Source organism: Mirounga angustirostris, unplaced genomic scaffold (genome assembly GCF_029215605.1).
Source record: "Mirounga angustirostris isolate CCGP_5_RB_7025 unplaced genomic scaffold, mMirAng1.0.hap1 SCAF_9, whole genome shotgun sequence".
In the NCBI taxonomy this organism is placed as follows: Eukaryota; Metazoa; Chordata; class Mammalia; order Carnivora; family Phocidae; genus Mirounga; species Mirounga angustirostris.
In genome coordinates, this window is record NW_026991717.1 from 41,347,086 (window position 1) to 41,364,464 (window position 17,379).

Here is a 17,379-nt window from a genome sequence, read left to right on the forward strand (position 1 = left end):
CCATTGGTGTTGGCTTACCACTTCCTTTAATGAGTAGTGCAGTGGAGCAAAGCATACTCTATTGGCTGACAAATAAGGATTTTAAATGTAATGGGGTCTGCGGGCACCTGGGTGGCTCAGGTGGTTAAGCATCCGACTCTTGGTTTCAAATCAGGTCATGAGCTCAGGGTCATGAGATGGAGCCCCGTGTCCCGGGGCCCGGGGCTCAGAGGGGAGTCTGCTTGGGATTCTTTCTTTCTCTCTTCCTGTGCCCCTCCCCCTGCTCGTGCATGCTATCTCTCTCTCTCAATGAATAAATAAATCTTATGGGGTCTTAAATGGAAGTTTATTTTATTTTTTTTAAAGATTTTATTTATTTATTTGAGAGAGAGAGAATGGAAGAGAGAGCACATGAGAAGGGGGAGGGTCAGAGGGAGAAGCAGACTCCCTGCCGAGCAGGGAGCCTGATGCAGGACTCGATCTAGGGACTCCAGGATCATGACCTGAGCTGAAGGCAGTCGCTTAACCAACTGAGCCACCCAGGCGCCCCTTAAATGGAAGTTTAGAGTGATTCACTAGCATGCCAATAATTGTGGATCAACGTACACTTTGGAAAGGCTATGCTATAGTTAACATCAAAGTTATCAATAAATATAATTATATTAATCCTCCAAAGCTTGAGATGCCATAGAACAGGGTAAGAAGAGAAGATTTTAAAGTTTTATTATTTTTTTATTTATTTTTTTTTTTTTTAAGATTTTGTTTATTTATTTGACAGAGAGAGAGAGATAGTGAGAGCAGGAACACAAGCAGGGGGAGTGGGAGAGGGAGAAGCAGGCTTCCCGCCAAGCAGGGAGCCCAATGCGGGGCTCGATCCCAGGACCCTGGGATCATGACCTGAGCCGAAGGCAGACACTTAATGACTGAGCCACCCAGGCGCCCCGATTTTAAAGTTTTTTTTTTTTTTTTAAAGATTTTATTTATTTATTTGACAGAGATAGAGAGAGAGAGTGAGAGCAGGAACACAAGCAGGGGGAGTGGGAGAAGGAGAAGCAGGCTTCCCGCCAAGCAGGGAGCCCGATGTGGGGCTCGATCCCAGGACCCTGGGATCATGACCTGAGCCGAAGGCAGACGCTTAACGACTGAGCCACCCAGGCGCCCCTGGATTTTAAAGTTTTAAACAAGTGATACATAAGACAAAAAGAAAGAAAAGAAAGAAAAGAAAATTAGACCATCAAAGCTTGTGACTTACAGATTTTTGGATTTCCTTTAATAGGAAACTTCACAATCATTTCCTGGGGATTTGTGCAGATGAAAACAAATGGAGAATCAGATTCTTGACTCATGTCTGGATACTGCGAAATATAAAAATAACAAGTTCAGACTAGTTGGGACAGATTTTGAATTTCAGGGAGATCAAAGGATGTCCCAGATTTCACCTCAACATTCTGATGATAGCACTCTCCATTTCAGTCAGGTAAAGAGGATTATGCTCAACAAGCAAAAACAAACCTTCCCTTTCCCCAGGCCTTAGAACGGTACTCTTATGCAGTCTATTGCCTGCCATTTCTGACTTCCTATAATGGGAACAACTTCTTTAAAAAAGGATACCTGATATTTTCCCAGAAGAATCAGGACAGACTGTTCTTTTAACATAAATGACTGAGAGTTGGGAGATTCAGAGGTCTCCTTTGGGAACATTGGGCACCCCAGGTTAACTTGAGTGAAACACTGGAAGGTTTAAGAAAAATAGAGGACATTTGTGGAAATTCTGCCAGAAATAGTCAACAGAGCCCTTCTTTCACTAAAAGGAAGGAAGATGATTCATTCTGAAAGGTATGAACATGCAAAAGCTGTTTTGCTGGATGCATTCCAGACTTACTTAGGGTGAAAAGGTAACTGGTAGAGCAATTTTGAAAATTATTTAGAAGCTTCCTTTGGATCTCTCATCACAAATCTGTGTGAATACTTAGGACTTGTGTTCCTTCTGCAAAGACAGACACAGAACCTAGAGTAAGACTAGGCTGGCCACATAATCACAATTTAAGGCACAATGGAGGGTTGGCAGAAAGTGCTCTCTAGCAATGCCCAACTGATTTGCTGTTTCATTATTTCCTATCTTTTATGTCTTGCATTTAGCATGTTTGACAAATATGACTCACAGGCTATGGTATTACCAAAGGAGCCTTTCTCCTAGTAAATACCATCACAGCTATAAACTTATTTTCCATTCTTATTCACCTGCTAAGATACGTCCTCTAAAGATCTAAGGCTTGAAAGTAGAAATGGAGGTTTCAGTAAAATAAGAAAATTAAAATTTCTTTGTAACTAGTGGAAACATAAATAGTTAAAACTTCTTTACTGACCACTTGACCACTGTGTCCTAGGTGGTAAGTAATGCTGTGGAGAAAACAAGGGATTTTTAGCACCTTTTGGTTCTGCCCACATACCATGGCTTTCTGTGTGAGATAGGTGTGGCAGGCTTTCTGTGTGGGACAGGTGTGGCATGTACTTTGATAAAACATAGCTTAATATCAAGTATCAGACACAATTATATTCAGAGGCAGGGTCAAAATGTTCACAGTAGAGAAAAAAAGACTAAAGATGAGAAGGAAAATGCTCTTCTTTCCTTATCCCCTGGATCTTTAGAACTCAAAGAAAAGTAGGTTCCAGCTGTTAGGGCTGAGGTGTTTTGGCACGAATAAAACCAGAGGCTGCCATTGAGATCTTTCAACCAAATTCTACAAAGGCCCCAACAGCAACAGTCACAATCCACACCTCTTCAGTTTTCCTACTCTCCCCCCTCTGTTTAGCATGTTGAGGCAGAGGATGGTGCTGCCAGGACCTCACAGCTCTGCTTTTCCAGAACTGCAAGCCATTTCAATCATTCTCTCCTCTTTTTCTGCCTCAATAAATGTTCCCTCTCTACTGAATCAATCCCATTAAACATACTTTCTGTAATGTCTGCCATAAAACAAAATCTCTCCAAATCCCACATTCTCCTCAAGCAACTGCCCCATTTCTGATTCTCTTTACAACAAAATTCACTAAAAGACTATGTATGCTCCCTGCTTCAAATTCCTCTATTTTTTTCTTAAATTCATTATAAATAGGCATTCACTCCCATCACTTCACCAAAACTATTCTTGGTGAACTAAAGGTCATTATTCACTTTCATGTTGCTAAATCAAATGGTCAATGCTCAGTTCTCAACTTAATTGACCTATTTGTAGAACCTGACAGAATTCTTCTCTCCCTCCGTCTTGAACACATTCCTCACTTGGCTTCCAGGATATCATTCTCTTCTTGGTTTTGCTATTTACTGACTGTTCATCACCCCATCCTTTAAATGTTGGGAGTGCTTCAGGGGTTAGGCCTCAGACCTCTTCTCTCTCTACATTTACAACTTTAGTGATTTTCTTCAGTCTCAGAGTTAAAAAATAAGGTCCTGGGACGCCTGGGTGGCTCAGTCGGTTAAGCATCTGCCTTCGGCTCAGGTCATGATCCCAGTGTCCTGGGATTGAGTCCCACATGGGCTCCCTGCTCAGCAAGGAGCCTGCTTCTCCTTCTGCCTGCCACTCCCTCTGCTTGTGCTTTCTCTCTCTCCCCCTAATAAATAAAAAAAATTTAAAAAAAAAAAAAAGGTCCTGAATCTTTAACTGTGAGAGGTGATGGCTGTTATCTAAATTTATTGAGGTAATAATTTTGCAACATATACATATATCAAATCATTCTGTTGTACATCTTGAACTAATACAATGTTACATGCCAATTATATCTCAATAAAACTGGGAAAAAATGAGGTCCTGGAAATGCAAATCTAAACCACAATGAGGCACTAGAGTTCATGCTTAGGGGATGACCATAATAAAACCAAACCAAACCAACCAAAAAACATGGAAAATAACAAGTGTTGGTAAGGATGTGAAGAAATTAGAACCCTCATGCATTGCTGGTGTGGATGTAAAATGGTACAGCTGCTGTGGAAAACAGTTTGGTTTTTGTAATTTCAAAGAGTTACAAAATTACCATAATGTCCAGCAATTCCACTCATGGGTATATCCCTGAAAGAAACTGAAAGCAGGAATTCAAATATTTGTTTACCAATGTTCATAGCACCCAATAGTTTCCCCAATCCAAATGTTCATCAATAGACAGATGAACAAAATACGGCACATACACACAGTGGAATATTAAAAATATTCCAGAAATTCTGATACATGCTACAACATGAATCAATCTTGAAAAATTACACTTAGTGAAATAAACCATACACAAAAGGACAGATATTACATGATGAGTACCTATATGAGGTACTTAGGATAAGTGAATTCACAGAGACAGAAAACAGGTTACTAGAGGCTGGTGGGGAGGAGGAAGAAGGAGTTATTATTTAATGGGTACAGAATTTCTGTTTGAAATGATGAAAAAGTTCTGGAGATGGATAATGGCAATGGTTGCACAACATTGTTAATGTATTTAATGCCACTGAATTGTACACTTAAAAATGGTTAAAATGGTAAGTTATATGTTATGTATATTTTGTCACAATACAAATAAAATTTTAAAAAATAGAGGTCCTGAATTCATTTCCAAACCTGCTCTCTTATCCATTCCCCCCCTTTAAAATGAATAATGAATGAATGGATAGCCAGGCTATTAGCTATTCCATCCTTCCAGTTGTTCAGGCCAAAACCCCCACAACCAACCCACTGAGAAATCCTGTTAACTCCACCTTGAAAGGATATCCAACATCTCACCACTTCCTCAGACCTCCACAGCTACTTCCCTGGTCCAAGCCATCATGTTTCCCTGGATTACCACAATAATCTCCTAATTGTTCTGTTTCTGCCCTTAACCTCTCTCTTTTCTATTTTTAACAGGGCAGCCAGAACTATTTTAAAAATATATATCAGATCATGTCACTCCTCTACTTAAAACTCTCTAGTGGCTTTTCATCTCATTCAGAATAAAAGCCTAAGTCCTCAGCGTGACCTTCAGGTTCCTGGACAGTCTGGCCCCCTATTTCCTCTCTGACACCTTTTCCTACTACTTTCACCCCCACTTTCACTCCATTCCAGCCACATTGGCTTCCAGGTTGTTCCTGCCCTTGGGTCTTTGCACTTGCCTATTCTCTCTTCCTGGAATGCTCCCACCCCTGCCACCACCCAGATATCCACATGGCTTCTCTCTTTCTTCAGAACTCTGTTTAAATGTTTAAATGTCAACTTTGCAGTAAGTCTTCCCTAATCATTCTATTTAAAATCAGAGCACGAATCTCCTCACATAAGTTGTACTTTCAACTCCTCCTTTTTTTTCCTACAGCACTTACTGTCATCTTAATACAATATAATTATTTAAATTTTAAAATATTTTATTTTTAAGTAATCTCTACATCCCACATAGGGCTCAAACTCACAATCTGGAGATCAAGAGTCGCATGCTCAGGGCGCCTGGGTGGCTCAGTTGTTTAAGCATCCAACTCTTGGTTTTGGCTCAGGTCATGATCTCAGGGTGGTAAGATGGAGCCCCGCACCCAGCACAGAGTCTGCTTGAGATTCTTTCCCCTCCCTCTCCCTCTGCTCCTCCCCCTGCTTGTGTGCACGCTCTCTGTCTCAAATAAATAAATAAAATCTTAAAAAAAAAAAAAAGAGTTGCACGTTCTACCAACTGAGTCAGCCAGGCGCCCCTAAATTTTTAAATCTGGCCTCCCTTTACGAGGATGAAAGCTCCATGAAGGCAAGGATTTTCATCTGTTTTGTTTACTCCTCAGCACCTTGAATCATGCTTGGCACACAGCAGCCAATCAATAAATATTTGTTGAATGAAAGAATAATGAATTTATCAACTTGTGCATTAAGGTTATCTTTTTTTTTAAATGCCACTGCATATGTCATATTTGTTAATTGTTGACTAAAGACATAGTATTTTCTTTAAGATTTTATTTATTTGAGATAGAGTGAGAGTGAGAGAGAGCACAAGCAGGGGGAGCAGCAGGCAGAGGGAGAAGCAGACTCCCCACTGAGCAGAGAGCCTGACGCGGGGCTCGATCCTAGGACTCCGAGATCATGACCTGAGCTGAAGGCAGACGCTCAACCGACTGAGCCACCCAGGCACCCCACATTAAGGTTATCTTAACTGTGCTAAATACGCACACGCTGGGAATTTAGGACTATAGTTAGAACTATAGTCTTAGGACTATAACTCTGGGTAAGAGCAGGTGCTACCCTGTAATCTGTTATCCCTCAAGCTAAATTAGCACTTTTGTGTATTGGCAAGTGGGCCAATAAGGCCCTATGTTTAATATTAACCACACTGACAGGGGCGCCTGGGTGGCTCAGCCGTTAAGCGTCTGCCTTCGGCTCGGGTCATGATCCCAGGGTCCTGGGATCAAGCCCCACATCGGGCTCCCTGCTCTGTGGGGGCCTGCTTCTCCCTCTCCCATTCCCCCTGCTTGTGTTCCTGCTCTCGCTAACTCTCTCTCTGTCAAATAAATAAATAAAATCTTAAAAAAAAAAAAAAACTACACTGACATATATTAACAGAGTAAGCAAATGTCAAATAATGGCGGAAATGATAGATAAATGAAATTATACAACAAGAGGTTCCTGGGACCCATTCGTGCGTGCCTCACAATAAACATTAAAATCAACTTTTAATCTAAATCCAAGTTTTATGTGAATATCCCTTTTTCCAAGCTTTTATACTGAATTTCAGGAGGCTTACAAGAAACAGAGCTGAAGAACAAAGCAGTCTGCAAAGAAAAAAGCAAAGTAAGACCTATGCATTGGGAAAAGGCGTAGAATGCATTAAAGCAAAGTCAGTTTGGCAGAGCTTCAGTACCTCCAGAAAAAGCATACTCTCTGCAACTGGGGCCTAGGCACTATGGAGCACATTAAACACTAACGAGTCAGTGACTTACAAGAAAGGGATTTTTGGTCTGCAACTCAGAAGACTAAAATGTAGCTGATGGAGAGAAAACTAAATTAGGGGCTCCTGGCTGGCTCAGTAGGTAGAGTATGCAACTCTTGATGTCGGGGTTGTGTTCAAGCCCCACATGGGTGTAGAGCTTACATTAAAAAAAAAAAAAAACAGGGGCACCTGGGTGGCTCAGCCATTAAGCGTCTGCCTTCGGCTCAGGTCATGATCCCAGGGTCCTGGGATCGAGCCCGGCATCGGGCTCCCTGCTAGGCGGAGAGCCTGCTTCTCCCTCTCCCACTCCCCCTGCTTGCGTTCCCTCTCTCGCTGTGTCTCTCTCTGTCAAATAAATAAAAATCTTAAAAAAAAAAAAAAAAAGTAAAGTAAATTAAGAGAAAGGAGGTTCATATTTGTTAATAATATGAATAAACTTTGGATATCATATCCAATTTAGAGAGGATGCTAGAGGAAGGGTCACTGAGATAGCACAACAGATAGATGAGGGAATGTGAATTGTAAGATATAGCAACTCAAGCAACCATTCAAATTCAATAACAGATTCCTCAGGAAGTTGCTGCTGTTCTTGCCTAGGAAAACACGACTCCTATCACCTGGTTTCCAGCCTTGGGGGGTGGGAGGGAGGGTTGGGCCTACTCTTCTTTCATGGCTCATAAGTTTCATAGCTGTCTAACAACAGATAATTAACTACTAAACAGCCATTTTCTTCTCTTCTCCAGAGGAAAATTGTTCACCAGTCATTTAGAAAACATTTCTTTTGCCATTTTCAAAAGGGATAAAAAAAAAGTTTAGTAGTTTTTTGGCAATCACAACTAATTCAGAGCCAAGTGGCCATTTTCACCAACTCTGCAAGCCTCCATTTATTTAGTCCTTGTTCCTGAAATGATTAGTAACTCCTAAACAATGTCACTCTTCCCAACAAATCCCCAGATCACCTATAAGTCTTATATCTCTCTCCAGAGGACTAAAAACTAAAGCAGGGGAGCCTGGGGGGCTCAGTCAGTTAAGTGTCTGCCTTCGGCTCAGGTCATGATCCCAGGGTGCTGGGATCGAGCCCCGCGTCGGGCTCCCTGTTCAGCGGGGAGCCTGCTCCTCCCTCTCCTACTCCCCCTGCTTGTGTTCCCTCTCTCGCTGTGTCTCTCTCTGTCAAATAAATAAAATCTTTAAAATAAAATAAAACAAACAGTTAAGATAAGTTAAGTAAGATAAGATAATTTAAGATAAGTTAAATAAAAGCAAACAGTTAAGAAGGAACTCACTGACAAAGCACATATATTTGCTATAGGTTTTCTTGGTTTGAACTTTGGGGAACTAGATAGGACATGAAATCAGGCTCTGAAATCTAGTTAGCTGAAAACCAACTCCAAGAAGATTGAGGTGATAATACCCAGAAAAGAGAGAAGGAAATGAGTCTGATAAAAAGGCTACAAGCACAACAGATCCAAAGAAACATCCTGAAAGCAACTGTGTTCTCTAATACTTGTTTACATTTTCCTTCAAATCAATTCAAGGTGTTCACAGGACACACAACTAGTACCTCAGGCCACACTCTACTGGAGGATAAAAGTTTTCTCACATCAATAATATATTGATCGTGAGGCTTTGACAAGATGACTACTATATATTTGACTGGAGTTGGATAAAGATCAGGCCAGCTGGACCAATGTGGGACAGCTGAACTCCCACATACTAGTACCCAATTCAAATCATGTGTTCAGTATCAAAGACGGGGGGTTACAGCTCAATGCTACAGAGTTCATACTTGCTCCAGGTGAAAAGAAAAAGTGATGAGTGACATGCAGCTTAAGGGCCTTAGAGCCATTTGTGGAAAATGATCTAGTTGAAGCCATATAGCATTGGTTTCCTGGTCCCATCCTACTCACAGTTAAGTTTCCACTGTGGCTTTCTGTGCCCTTTGAAATCCTAAGCTAGACCCTCCATACACAAGAGAACCTAAGCAAGTATATTTTCTCTAAAATTAACCTCATAGCTTTTCTGCCCTTACTCTTAAAGACCTAAATGGGAATCACCCATACATGATAGTTATTTTTGGTCTTAAATTTCATATAGCAGGCTTTCACTCCAACTTAAACTAATGAGAACTAAAAGAAAATTGCTCTTAATTAAAAGATACTACATTGTAAGGTCCTTAACCATTGACGTTGGGACTAGTAACTCAGAATACTAAAACTCCTCTTGACTTAAGGGATCTGACAATTTTAGAATTTATCTCCCAATGGCTGGTTGACTCAACTGAGAACTATTCTGAGGCAGAGCTCAGAGCATCCTTTGACATCAGTTAACCTACAAAGGTAGATCATTGTTAGGCAATCTGGTGCTATAACCATTAACAATACCCCTTCATAAAATGACATTTGTCTTTCAGAACAAAACAGATTAAAACATTTTTAAGCCATCCAAATAAAAAATCGTAACACTGTGTGTGGAATAAATTTTTTTCTTAAAATTTTATTTTAAGTAATCTCTACACCCAATGTGGGGCTCGAACTCACAACCCTGAGATCAAGAGTTGCATGCTCTACCAACTAAGCCAGTCAGGCACCCCTAGAATTTGTTTTTTTAAATATTAAAAAAAAAATTGATTTTTGTATGGTGATTACATACTACAGAACATCTTTCTTTTACTGCTACAGTATAGGTTTTCTTTACCACAGGTCATTTAAAGTTATTTATCTTAAAAGAAAATTCTCTTATTTTGTATACTCCAACGGGACTAATGATATTACCATTCACCCACTTGCCAGAGACAGAAACTTGTTTATCTGAGCCTTCTCTCTCTCACTTTACATATCCAATCAAATCACCAAGTTTTATAGAATTTACCTCCTAAACATTTCAATCATCTGTTCCTTTCTGTCCAACTCACCTGCCAGAGCAATAATAGGAATATGAACACAGTAGACGGGAGAAGGAAGTGATTAGTCCTGTCAGGGAGGAAATGGACTGACGTCTGGGAAGACCCTACAGAGAGAGTGACATCTGAGCTGTTTTAAAGGATGAACAGAAACTATCCTGGGGGACAAAAGTATGGAGACAAGATATAGGATGGTATACAAAGGAAGACAGAAATTCTTTTTTCAGGACTCACCTTTTTTCAGAAGCTTCCTGAACCCTCCCCACCCTGCCTCCAGCCAAGATGAGTTAGCAGTTAGGGCCTCTCTTTTGTGCATTCCTTTTTCATATGATAATTAGTATGGTTGGGTTTTCTTGTCTCAGTCTCTTCTAGTAGACTTAAAGATCCAGAGAGATGGGATATCTCGTTAAAACTCTGGATGCTTAGTCTTTAGCAGTGTGTGGCACATGACAGATAGTAAATACTTGCTGAATGTATGTTATATAATATTCTGAACAATAAAATTGTAAATTAGAGAGGTAATTTGCCACCTGGTTCATACAGTAGACTAGATGACAAATCCAGAAGCCGTGAACAGATTGCAAAAAGTTAGCAAGTCTACAGCAGATTCCTTCTAGATCAAGCAGACCACTTTCTCACTAAGCCTGGGTTTACTTACAGGTAAAATGAAGGTGTCACATTAAATGATTGATTCTACCTACATAAAACCTCTTACATCTGTCCCCCTCTTATCTAATTTCACTGGCATTATCCTAAAACAGACTTTTTATTTTTAATAACATATAATGTATTATTTGCTTCAGGGGTACAGGTCTGTGATTCATCAGTCTTACAAAATTCACAGTGCCTAGAACAGACTTTTAAAAATATCTTGACCCTGGAAGGACAACTGCCATCTCATTAGTCTCCCTACCTTCAGGCTCTTCACTGTAATCCATCTTCCACATTGCAGCCAGATCCATTTTCCTAAATCAAGGCCATAATCACGTTCCAAACACCCCTCCCTCCATTCCACAACTGACTACAGAAAAAAGTCTTACCTCTAAAGCCTATCATTCAAAGCTATCTACCATTGGACCACAACATACTTTTCCATTCTTGTTTGCTGCTGCTTCCTCTTCTTCACCCATACTCATCTCTCAACAAACTGGTTTACTATTATTCTCCGGACAGGCCCATAACTTCCCACCTCACACTTCTCCCTCTCCTTGGAATATGCTTCTCAATCAACTAAGTAGGAAGACTTGAACAGCAATCCCAATTCTACCATTTACTAACAGTACTCAAGTTACTTTAACTGAGTCTTGAATTCCCTCATCCCTAAAAGAGGGGTAATGATACCTTGCTTGGAGCTGTTGTGGGGATTAGAACATACATAGGTCTGGCACATAACAGCTGATCAAAAAGTGATAGATTTTATTATTACTACCCTTTAAGGCTAATTCAAAAGCCATATTCTTTTTTTTTTTTTTTTAAAGATTTTATTTATTCAGGGCGCCTGGGTGGCTCAGTTGGTTAAGCGACTGCCTTCGGCTCAGGTCATGATCCTGGAGTCCCGGGATCGAGTCCCGCATCGGGCTCCCTGCTCGGTGGGGGGTCTGCTTCTCCCTCTGACCCTCCCCCCTCTCATGTGCTCTCTCTCATTCTCTCTCTCTCAAATAAATAAATAAAATCTTTAAAAAAAAAAAAGATTTTATTTATTCATTTGAAAGGGAGAGAGAGCACAAGCATGGGGAGAGGCAGAGGCAGAGGGAGAAGCAGGAGCAGGCCCTCCACTGAGCTGGGAGCCTGATGTGGGGCTCGATCCCAGGACCTGGAGATCATACCTGAGCCAAAGGCAGACGCCCCACCATCTGAGCCACTCAGGCGCCCCTCAAAAGCCATATTCTTAATAAAGTCTTTTGGGATCCCTCCTAGCTGGAAGCAACCTTTCCTTCTTTTAAATTCCTCAGAGACACTCCACTTTTCAAGATAGTTACCTTGCTTTTTATTTTGTATTTGTTTGTTTACATTCATATTTTATTTATCTAGTAGTCTTTCAAACATTCTGAGGGCAGAACCAATGGCTGATTCACCTTTCTGTTTCTTTTAGTGTCTAAATCAATGTCTGATTTATGGTAGACACTCAAGTATTTATAATAATACTTAAGAAAATCTTAAGAATTAAATTGCATTTTCAGGGGCACCTTGGTGGCTCAGTCAGCTAAGTGTCTGCCTTCAGCTCAGGTCATGATCCCAGGGTCCTGGGATTAAGCCCCATGTCAGGTTCCCTACTCAGCAGGGAATCTGCTTCTCCCTCTCTCTCTGCCCCTCTCCCTCTGCCCCTCACCCACCACTTGTGCTCTCTCTCTCTCTCTCAAATAAATTAAATCTTTAAAAAAAAAAGAATTATATGTTCATTCTCAGATGAAAAGCTAAACATTAAAGAACTTACATAAATGCATAGATAAGTGTTAATATTTCCCTCCTCTGTTCAGGATAAGTACAAAAGAAAGTATAATGCTTTCTGGATTATTAAAAAACATACAGGGTTGTCCTCAACTCAGCATGTGGGCACTCAACACTAAGGTTATAAAACAACTGTAAAGACAGTCTGTTCTGACCTAAAAGTTCTAGTAAATATTCTAGTCTTCATGAGAATTCTGAACATACATTCCCTGTTTCACTCAAGTGAGCTGTGATTTTAAAGAACTGCCTAGGGTTAGGCTAGTTGTGGCAGACACACAGTTCCCCTCTTTGTTAGATCTCTGACACAGCCCTCATGATCCCTTAGGAATACACATTTTTAGGTTTATAAATATGCAGGTTTTCTCAGTACAACAGAGAGGACATTTTCACATATATTTTTTTAAGGTTCTATTTATTTGTCAGAGAAAGAGAGAGAGCATAAGCAGGGGAGCGGCAGGCAGAGGGAGAAGCAGGCTCCCCGCTGAGCAGGGAGCCCAACATGGGACTCGATCCCAGGACCCTAGGATCACGACCTGAGCTGAAGGCAGACGTTTAACCAAATGAGCCACCCAGGTGTCCCCATTTTCACTTTTTTTTTTTAAGATTTTTTTTAGGGGCGCCTGGGTGGCTCAGTCGTTAAGTGTCTGCCTTCGGCTCAGGTCACGATCCCAGGGTCCTGGGATCGAGTCCCACGTCGGGCTCCCTCCTCGAGGGGAAGCCTGCTTCTCCCTCTCCCACTCCCGCTGCTTGTGTTCCTGCTCTCGCTATCTCTGTCTCTGTCAAATAAATAAATTTTAAAAAATCTTTTTTTTTTTTTTTAAGATTTTATTTATTTATTTGACAGAGACAGAGATAGTGAGCGCAGGAACACAAGCAGCGGGAGTGGGAGAGGGAGAAGCAGGCTTCCCCTCGAGGAGGGAGCCCGACGTGGGACTCGATCCCAGGACCCTGGGATCGTGACCTGAGCCGAAGGCAGACACTTAACGACTGAGCCACCCAGGCGCCCCCCATTTTCACATATTTTAAAAGAAAATTTGCAAGGGTGCCTGGATGGCTTAGTCGGTAGACAATACACTCTTGGTCTCAGGGTTGTGAGTTCAGGCCCCATGTTGGGTATAGAGCTTACTTTAAAAAAAAAAAAAGAAAAGAAAAGAAAGAAAAGGAAAATGTGGGGAACTTGGGGACCCTGCATTTTTCAAATGCCTGGTTTGAATATTGACTACTCCTTCATTCTCTAATTTCTCATCTCTCAGACCTACAGATAATATAATGGTGATAGAAACTAATGATGTCCACACATGATTTTTACAAATCTTCCTGAAGATCTGTATCACTTGGATACCCCTTATAGGAGAAGGAACAAGTAATACTCTCTTACTCACTGAAGACTTCAATTCTCTTGCCCATGTCAATTACATAGGCACCCAGCAGAACTGCTTCAGCAGAGTTCTTTAAAGATAGGGTCTTGGCTATTATAAAAGCCATAAGATCAAATGGAGTGAAGGGTCAGTAAGCTGGCAGGAGAGGAATGGATTTAGTTAGAAGAAACAGAACAATCAATGACCTTGGAGATTTCAGACAAATCAGATTCTCTATTGAAGGCAGATATATAAATAGCACAAACACAACACAGACAAGTAGAAACAAAAGCCACCAACTCAACTTTCTGTTTGAAAACTTGTTAGGTCTAGAGAACTGTTCAAACCACAGCTGCTAATGGTTATGGATTTGGCAATCAAAATGTCTTTGTTAAAAAAAAAAAAAGTTTTAACTGCCTTACTATTGAGGTTACAAACCACAGCCTTGATGCATTGTTGCAGTCAACATCCTCCCTGCTGTTTTTGAGAGCTTACATCTGCTGCTGGCAGATAAAATGCTGGCAAACGGCATGGGCTCCTTCCAGGGGAATACGGGAGAAGTTGTAACTAGATGGCTCTCATCTACCTTTCTCTCTCGAGTTGAGTCCACAGCCTTTTCTGTATCATTCCTACCTTGTCTAGGTCGATTCCCTGCCATTACTCAGGAGGGCTGAGGGTCTAGTGGGATTTTTTTCCAGCACAAATTAGCCATGCCAGCCATACTACTCTTAGAAGATAAAAGGAATGGGACGCCTGGGTGGCTCAGTCGGTTAAGCGTCTGCCTTCGGCTCAGGTCATGATCCCAGGGTCCTGGGATCGAGCCCCGCATCGGGCTCCCTGCTCTGCAGGGAGCCTGCTTCTCCCTCTGCCTCTGTCTCTCATGAATAAATAAATAAAATCTTTAAAAAAAAAAAAAAAGATAAAAGGAAGAGGAGTTCTTAGCTCAGGGCAGAGCATTTTTAGCACGTATTTTTAAAAATCAGTTATAGTGTCCTTGATTTTAAACATCCCCTAATAAAACCTTTTCTGTTTTTTATTTTTTTAAGAGACCAAATGATCACACTACGCCAAAAATAGTGAGGGCTTAGTATATTTTAACTTATCAAAGAAAGGCCAAGAATGTGAGGTCAGGAAGTAAGTTACTGAGTTTCTTTGGGGAAGGAAAAAGTTAGGAACAAGATGGAGAAGTAAAATGTGGTCCAAGTCACATAGGAGATTAGCTTCAGTTGAAAAAAAAAATTACTAGATCTACACTGGTTTTCAAAGAAAATGTAATTCAGCTAGGTGATGAGTAATGAGTGTGAAGATGCAGAAAGACACAGGTCAAGAAACCGATTTCTGGATGATTCTCCCTCAATGAGATGACCTATGAGAATAAAAGAAAACCAAACAGGGGCGCCTGGGTGGCTCAGTTGTTAAGCATCTGCCTTCGGCTCAGGTCATGATCCTGGAGTCCCTGGATCGAGTCCCGCATCGGGCTCCCTGCTCGGCGGGAGGCCTGCTTCTCCCTCTCCCACTCCCCCTGCTTGTGTTCCCTCTCTCACTGTGTCTCTGTCAAATAAATAAATAAAATCTTTTAAAAGAAAAAAAAAAAAAAAGAAAACCAAACATACGTAGACTAGCACTTTCTAAGCTGTATATATATACAAGATACCGGTTCTGTAGTTAGTAAGTAGGTAGTGTGCATGGGGTGGAGAGAGGGGATTTTATGGTCTAAAAGTTTTTGCAACACTACACATTATATCCACTAGATGTATCAGAGTCATAATGCACACTAGCATATTAAGGGCTCTGAAAAGGTCTGCAAGTAAACAAATACATGTATTTGATACAAATACATTTTCCAAATGTATGTGTCCATAGGGAATCACCTCCCCTGTTTTTATGTCTCCAGAGAACACTTATGCATGGAATAGTTTGGGAAATGCTAGTCTAGGGCTATTACTCCTAAACTTTCAACTCATTCTAACAGAAATGAGAATAAGGTTTGTAAAAGAGGCTCGGTAATCACATTTCTTACATCACAGAACCCTAGGTCAGAAACAGGGAGATTACCAAGGATGCTTGAGACATTTTCTAAAAGGCAGCCAAATACCAAAGCTACAACTTTTTAAAGATCCTTACCCAATAAATAATCCCTAGATAGGTCTAATATCAATTCTGAATACATTCCTGAGCTACCCCCAACACAGAAAAGAAACAGTGGGGGAAAGCCCCAGAAAAGCTGATCATAGGGAAAATGGGTAAGGGATTCCTGTTTGGTGAAGCCTACTGGCTTCCGGTGTTTGGGGATATTCTAATGTCATACATTAGGGAAATTCATAGGGAGAGTTGCCAGGACCTCCAGCTGGGAACATATGGGAGGATTCCTACATTTCTATGTGCTGCCCTCAGCATCCTCAGGATAAAAGACAGAATCTAAGCTTGAAGAAGAGTATCATGCTGACCTGAAAGAGAAGTATCTGTGAGAGACCAAAGAGATTTGTTTTGTTAATTAGATTTCTAATTCCCATAAACTTTGCTATACTCCATAGGCTAGGATTACAGTTTCCTACCCTTCTCTACACAAACCTGTGGCAGAAAGAAGATTGGCTGTCTAATGATTGAAATCATTTGACCTTGTATCAGATGGTGGTCTGCTTGATTGACAAATAAGAAAATAAAAGAAGGCCCCTCACCAAACCCCACCACCCATACTGCCAGATGCTCCTGAGTTCCCTTTTAGAATGCAAATATCCTATGAAGAAAATATATTAATAACATATTAAGTCATACTAAGCTATTAATGACTGTGAGCGTCTTTTAAAACTATAAAGCCTGGGGGGCCTGGGTGGTTCAATTGGTTAAGTGTCTGCCTTCAGCTCAGGTCACCATCTCAGGGTCTTGGAATTGAGCCCTGCATTGGGCTCCCTGCTCAGCTCTCTGCTTCTCCCTCTCCTTCTGCCCCATCACCCCGACTCGTGCGCACGCACTCTCTCTCAAATAAATAAAATCTTAAAAAAAAAACAAACAACTATAAAGCTAATACCAATGTATGGAATTTTTACTTCTAGACTGAAAAAAAAAAAAAGGGAGAGGAAGAGAGCAAAGAAGATCCTGGAAAAATGGGTGAAAGACCCATAGAGGCATAGGCAGAAGAGTGTGGAAAACAAAGGGCCTCCACGTGTCTATGGTTTTGCCTAGGTTTGGATCAGGTAATAAGGGCAGAACAAAAGGCTAGGGATCAAATTCATGCCAAAATGCAAGCAATGTACTCATATACATAAAGTAATCAGAGAAGAGCTGAGGAGGCAACCCACAAGAAAATGAAAGACAAAAAACTAAAGGGATACTAACTATTGGTTAAAATCTATGAGGAACGGGTAGAGAGAGTAAGATAGATAGGAACAGTTTTTATAAACCGTAATAACAGTATTGAAAGGCAAATAAATCTGGAAAACAATTTACTGAGAAAAATGAAACTGAAGAACATCTTCCTAGGCACAGTAGTTGCCTAAAGCCACTGTTCAAAGAATAGGAAAACCGGGCACCTGGGTGGCTCAGTTGGTTAAGCAACTGCCTTCGGCTCAGGTCATGATCCTGGAGTCCCTGGATCGAGTCCCGCAATGGGTTCCTTGCTTGGCAGGGAGTCTGCTTCTCCCTCTGACCCTAACCCCTCTCATGTGCTCTCTCTCATTCTCTCTCTCTCAAATAAATAAATAAATCTTTAAAAAAAAAAAAAGAAAGAAAAAAGAATAGGAAAACCATATTGTTAGGTAAAACTCTTCGTGCTCCAAGGACAGA

General features: G+C 41.0%; 1 protein-coding gene across 6 annotated transcripts in view; it reads right to left on the reverse strand.

The window, feature by feature from the left end:
• The window catches only part of TRIP4 (thyroid hormone receptor interactor 4), a 65,837-nt gene that overhangs the window by 7,691 nt on the left and 40,767 nt on the right, over positions 1-17,379 (reverse strand). For 4 of the 6 annotated variants that reach the window (XR_010404988.1, XM_045899879.3, XM_045899877.3 and 1 more), the window contains one exon: positions 1,232-1,334. The exons of 1 other annotated variant lie outside the window; for it this stretch is intronic. Coding sequence is in view for 3 of the 5 variants with exons in the window: in XM_045899879.3 (XP_045755835.1) it covers positions 1,232-1,334 (103 nt within the window). In the remaining 2 variants the exon portion in view is untranslated. Of the gene's footprint in view, positions 1-1,231; positions 1,335-1,861; positions 1,967-17,379 lie in introns of those variants that run through there. One more of the 6 variants, XR_010404987.1, reaches the window with a different exon arrangement.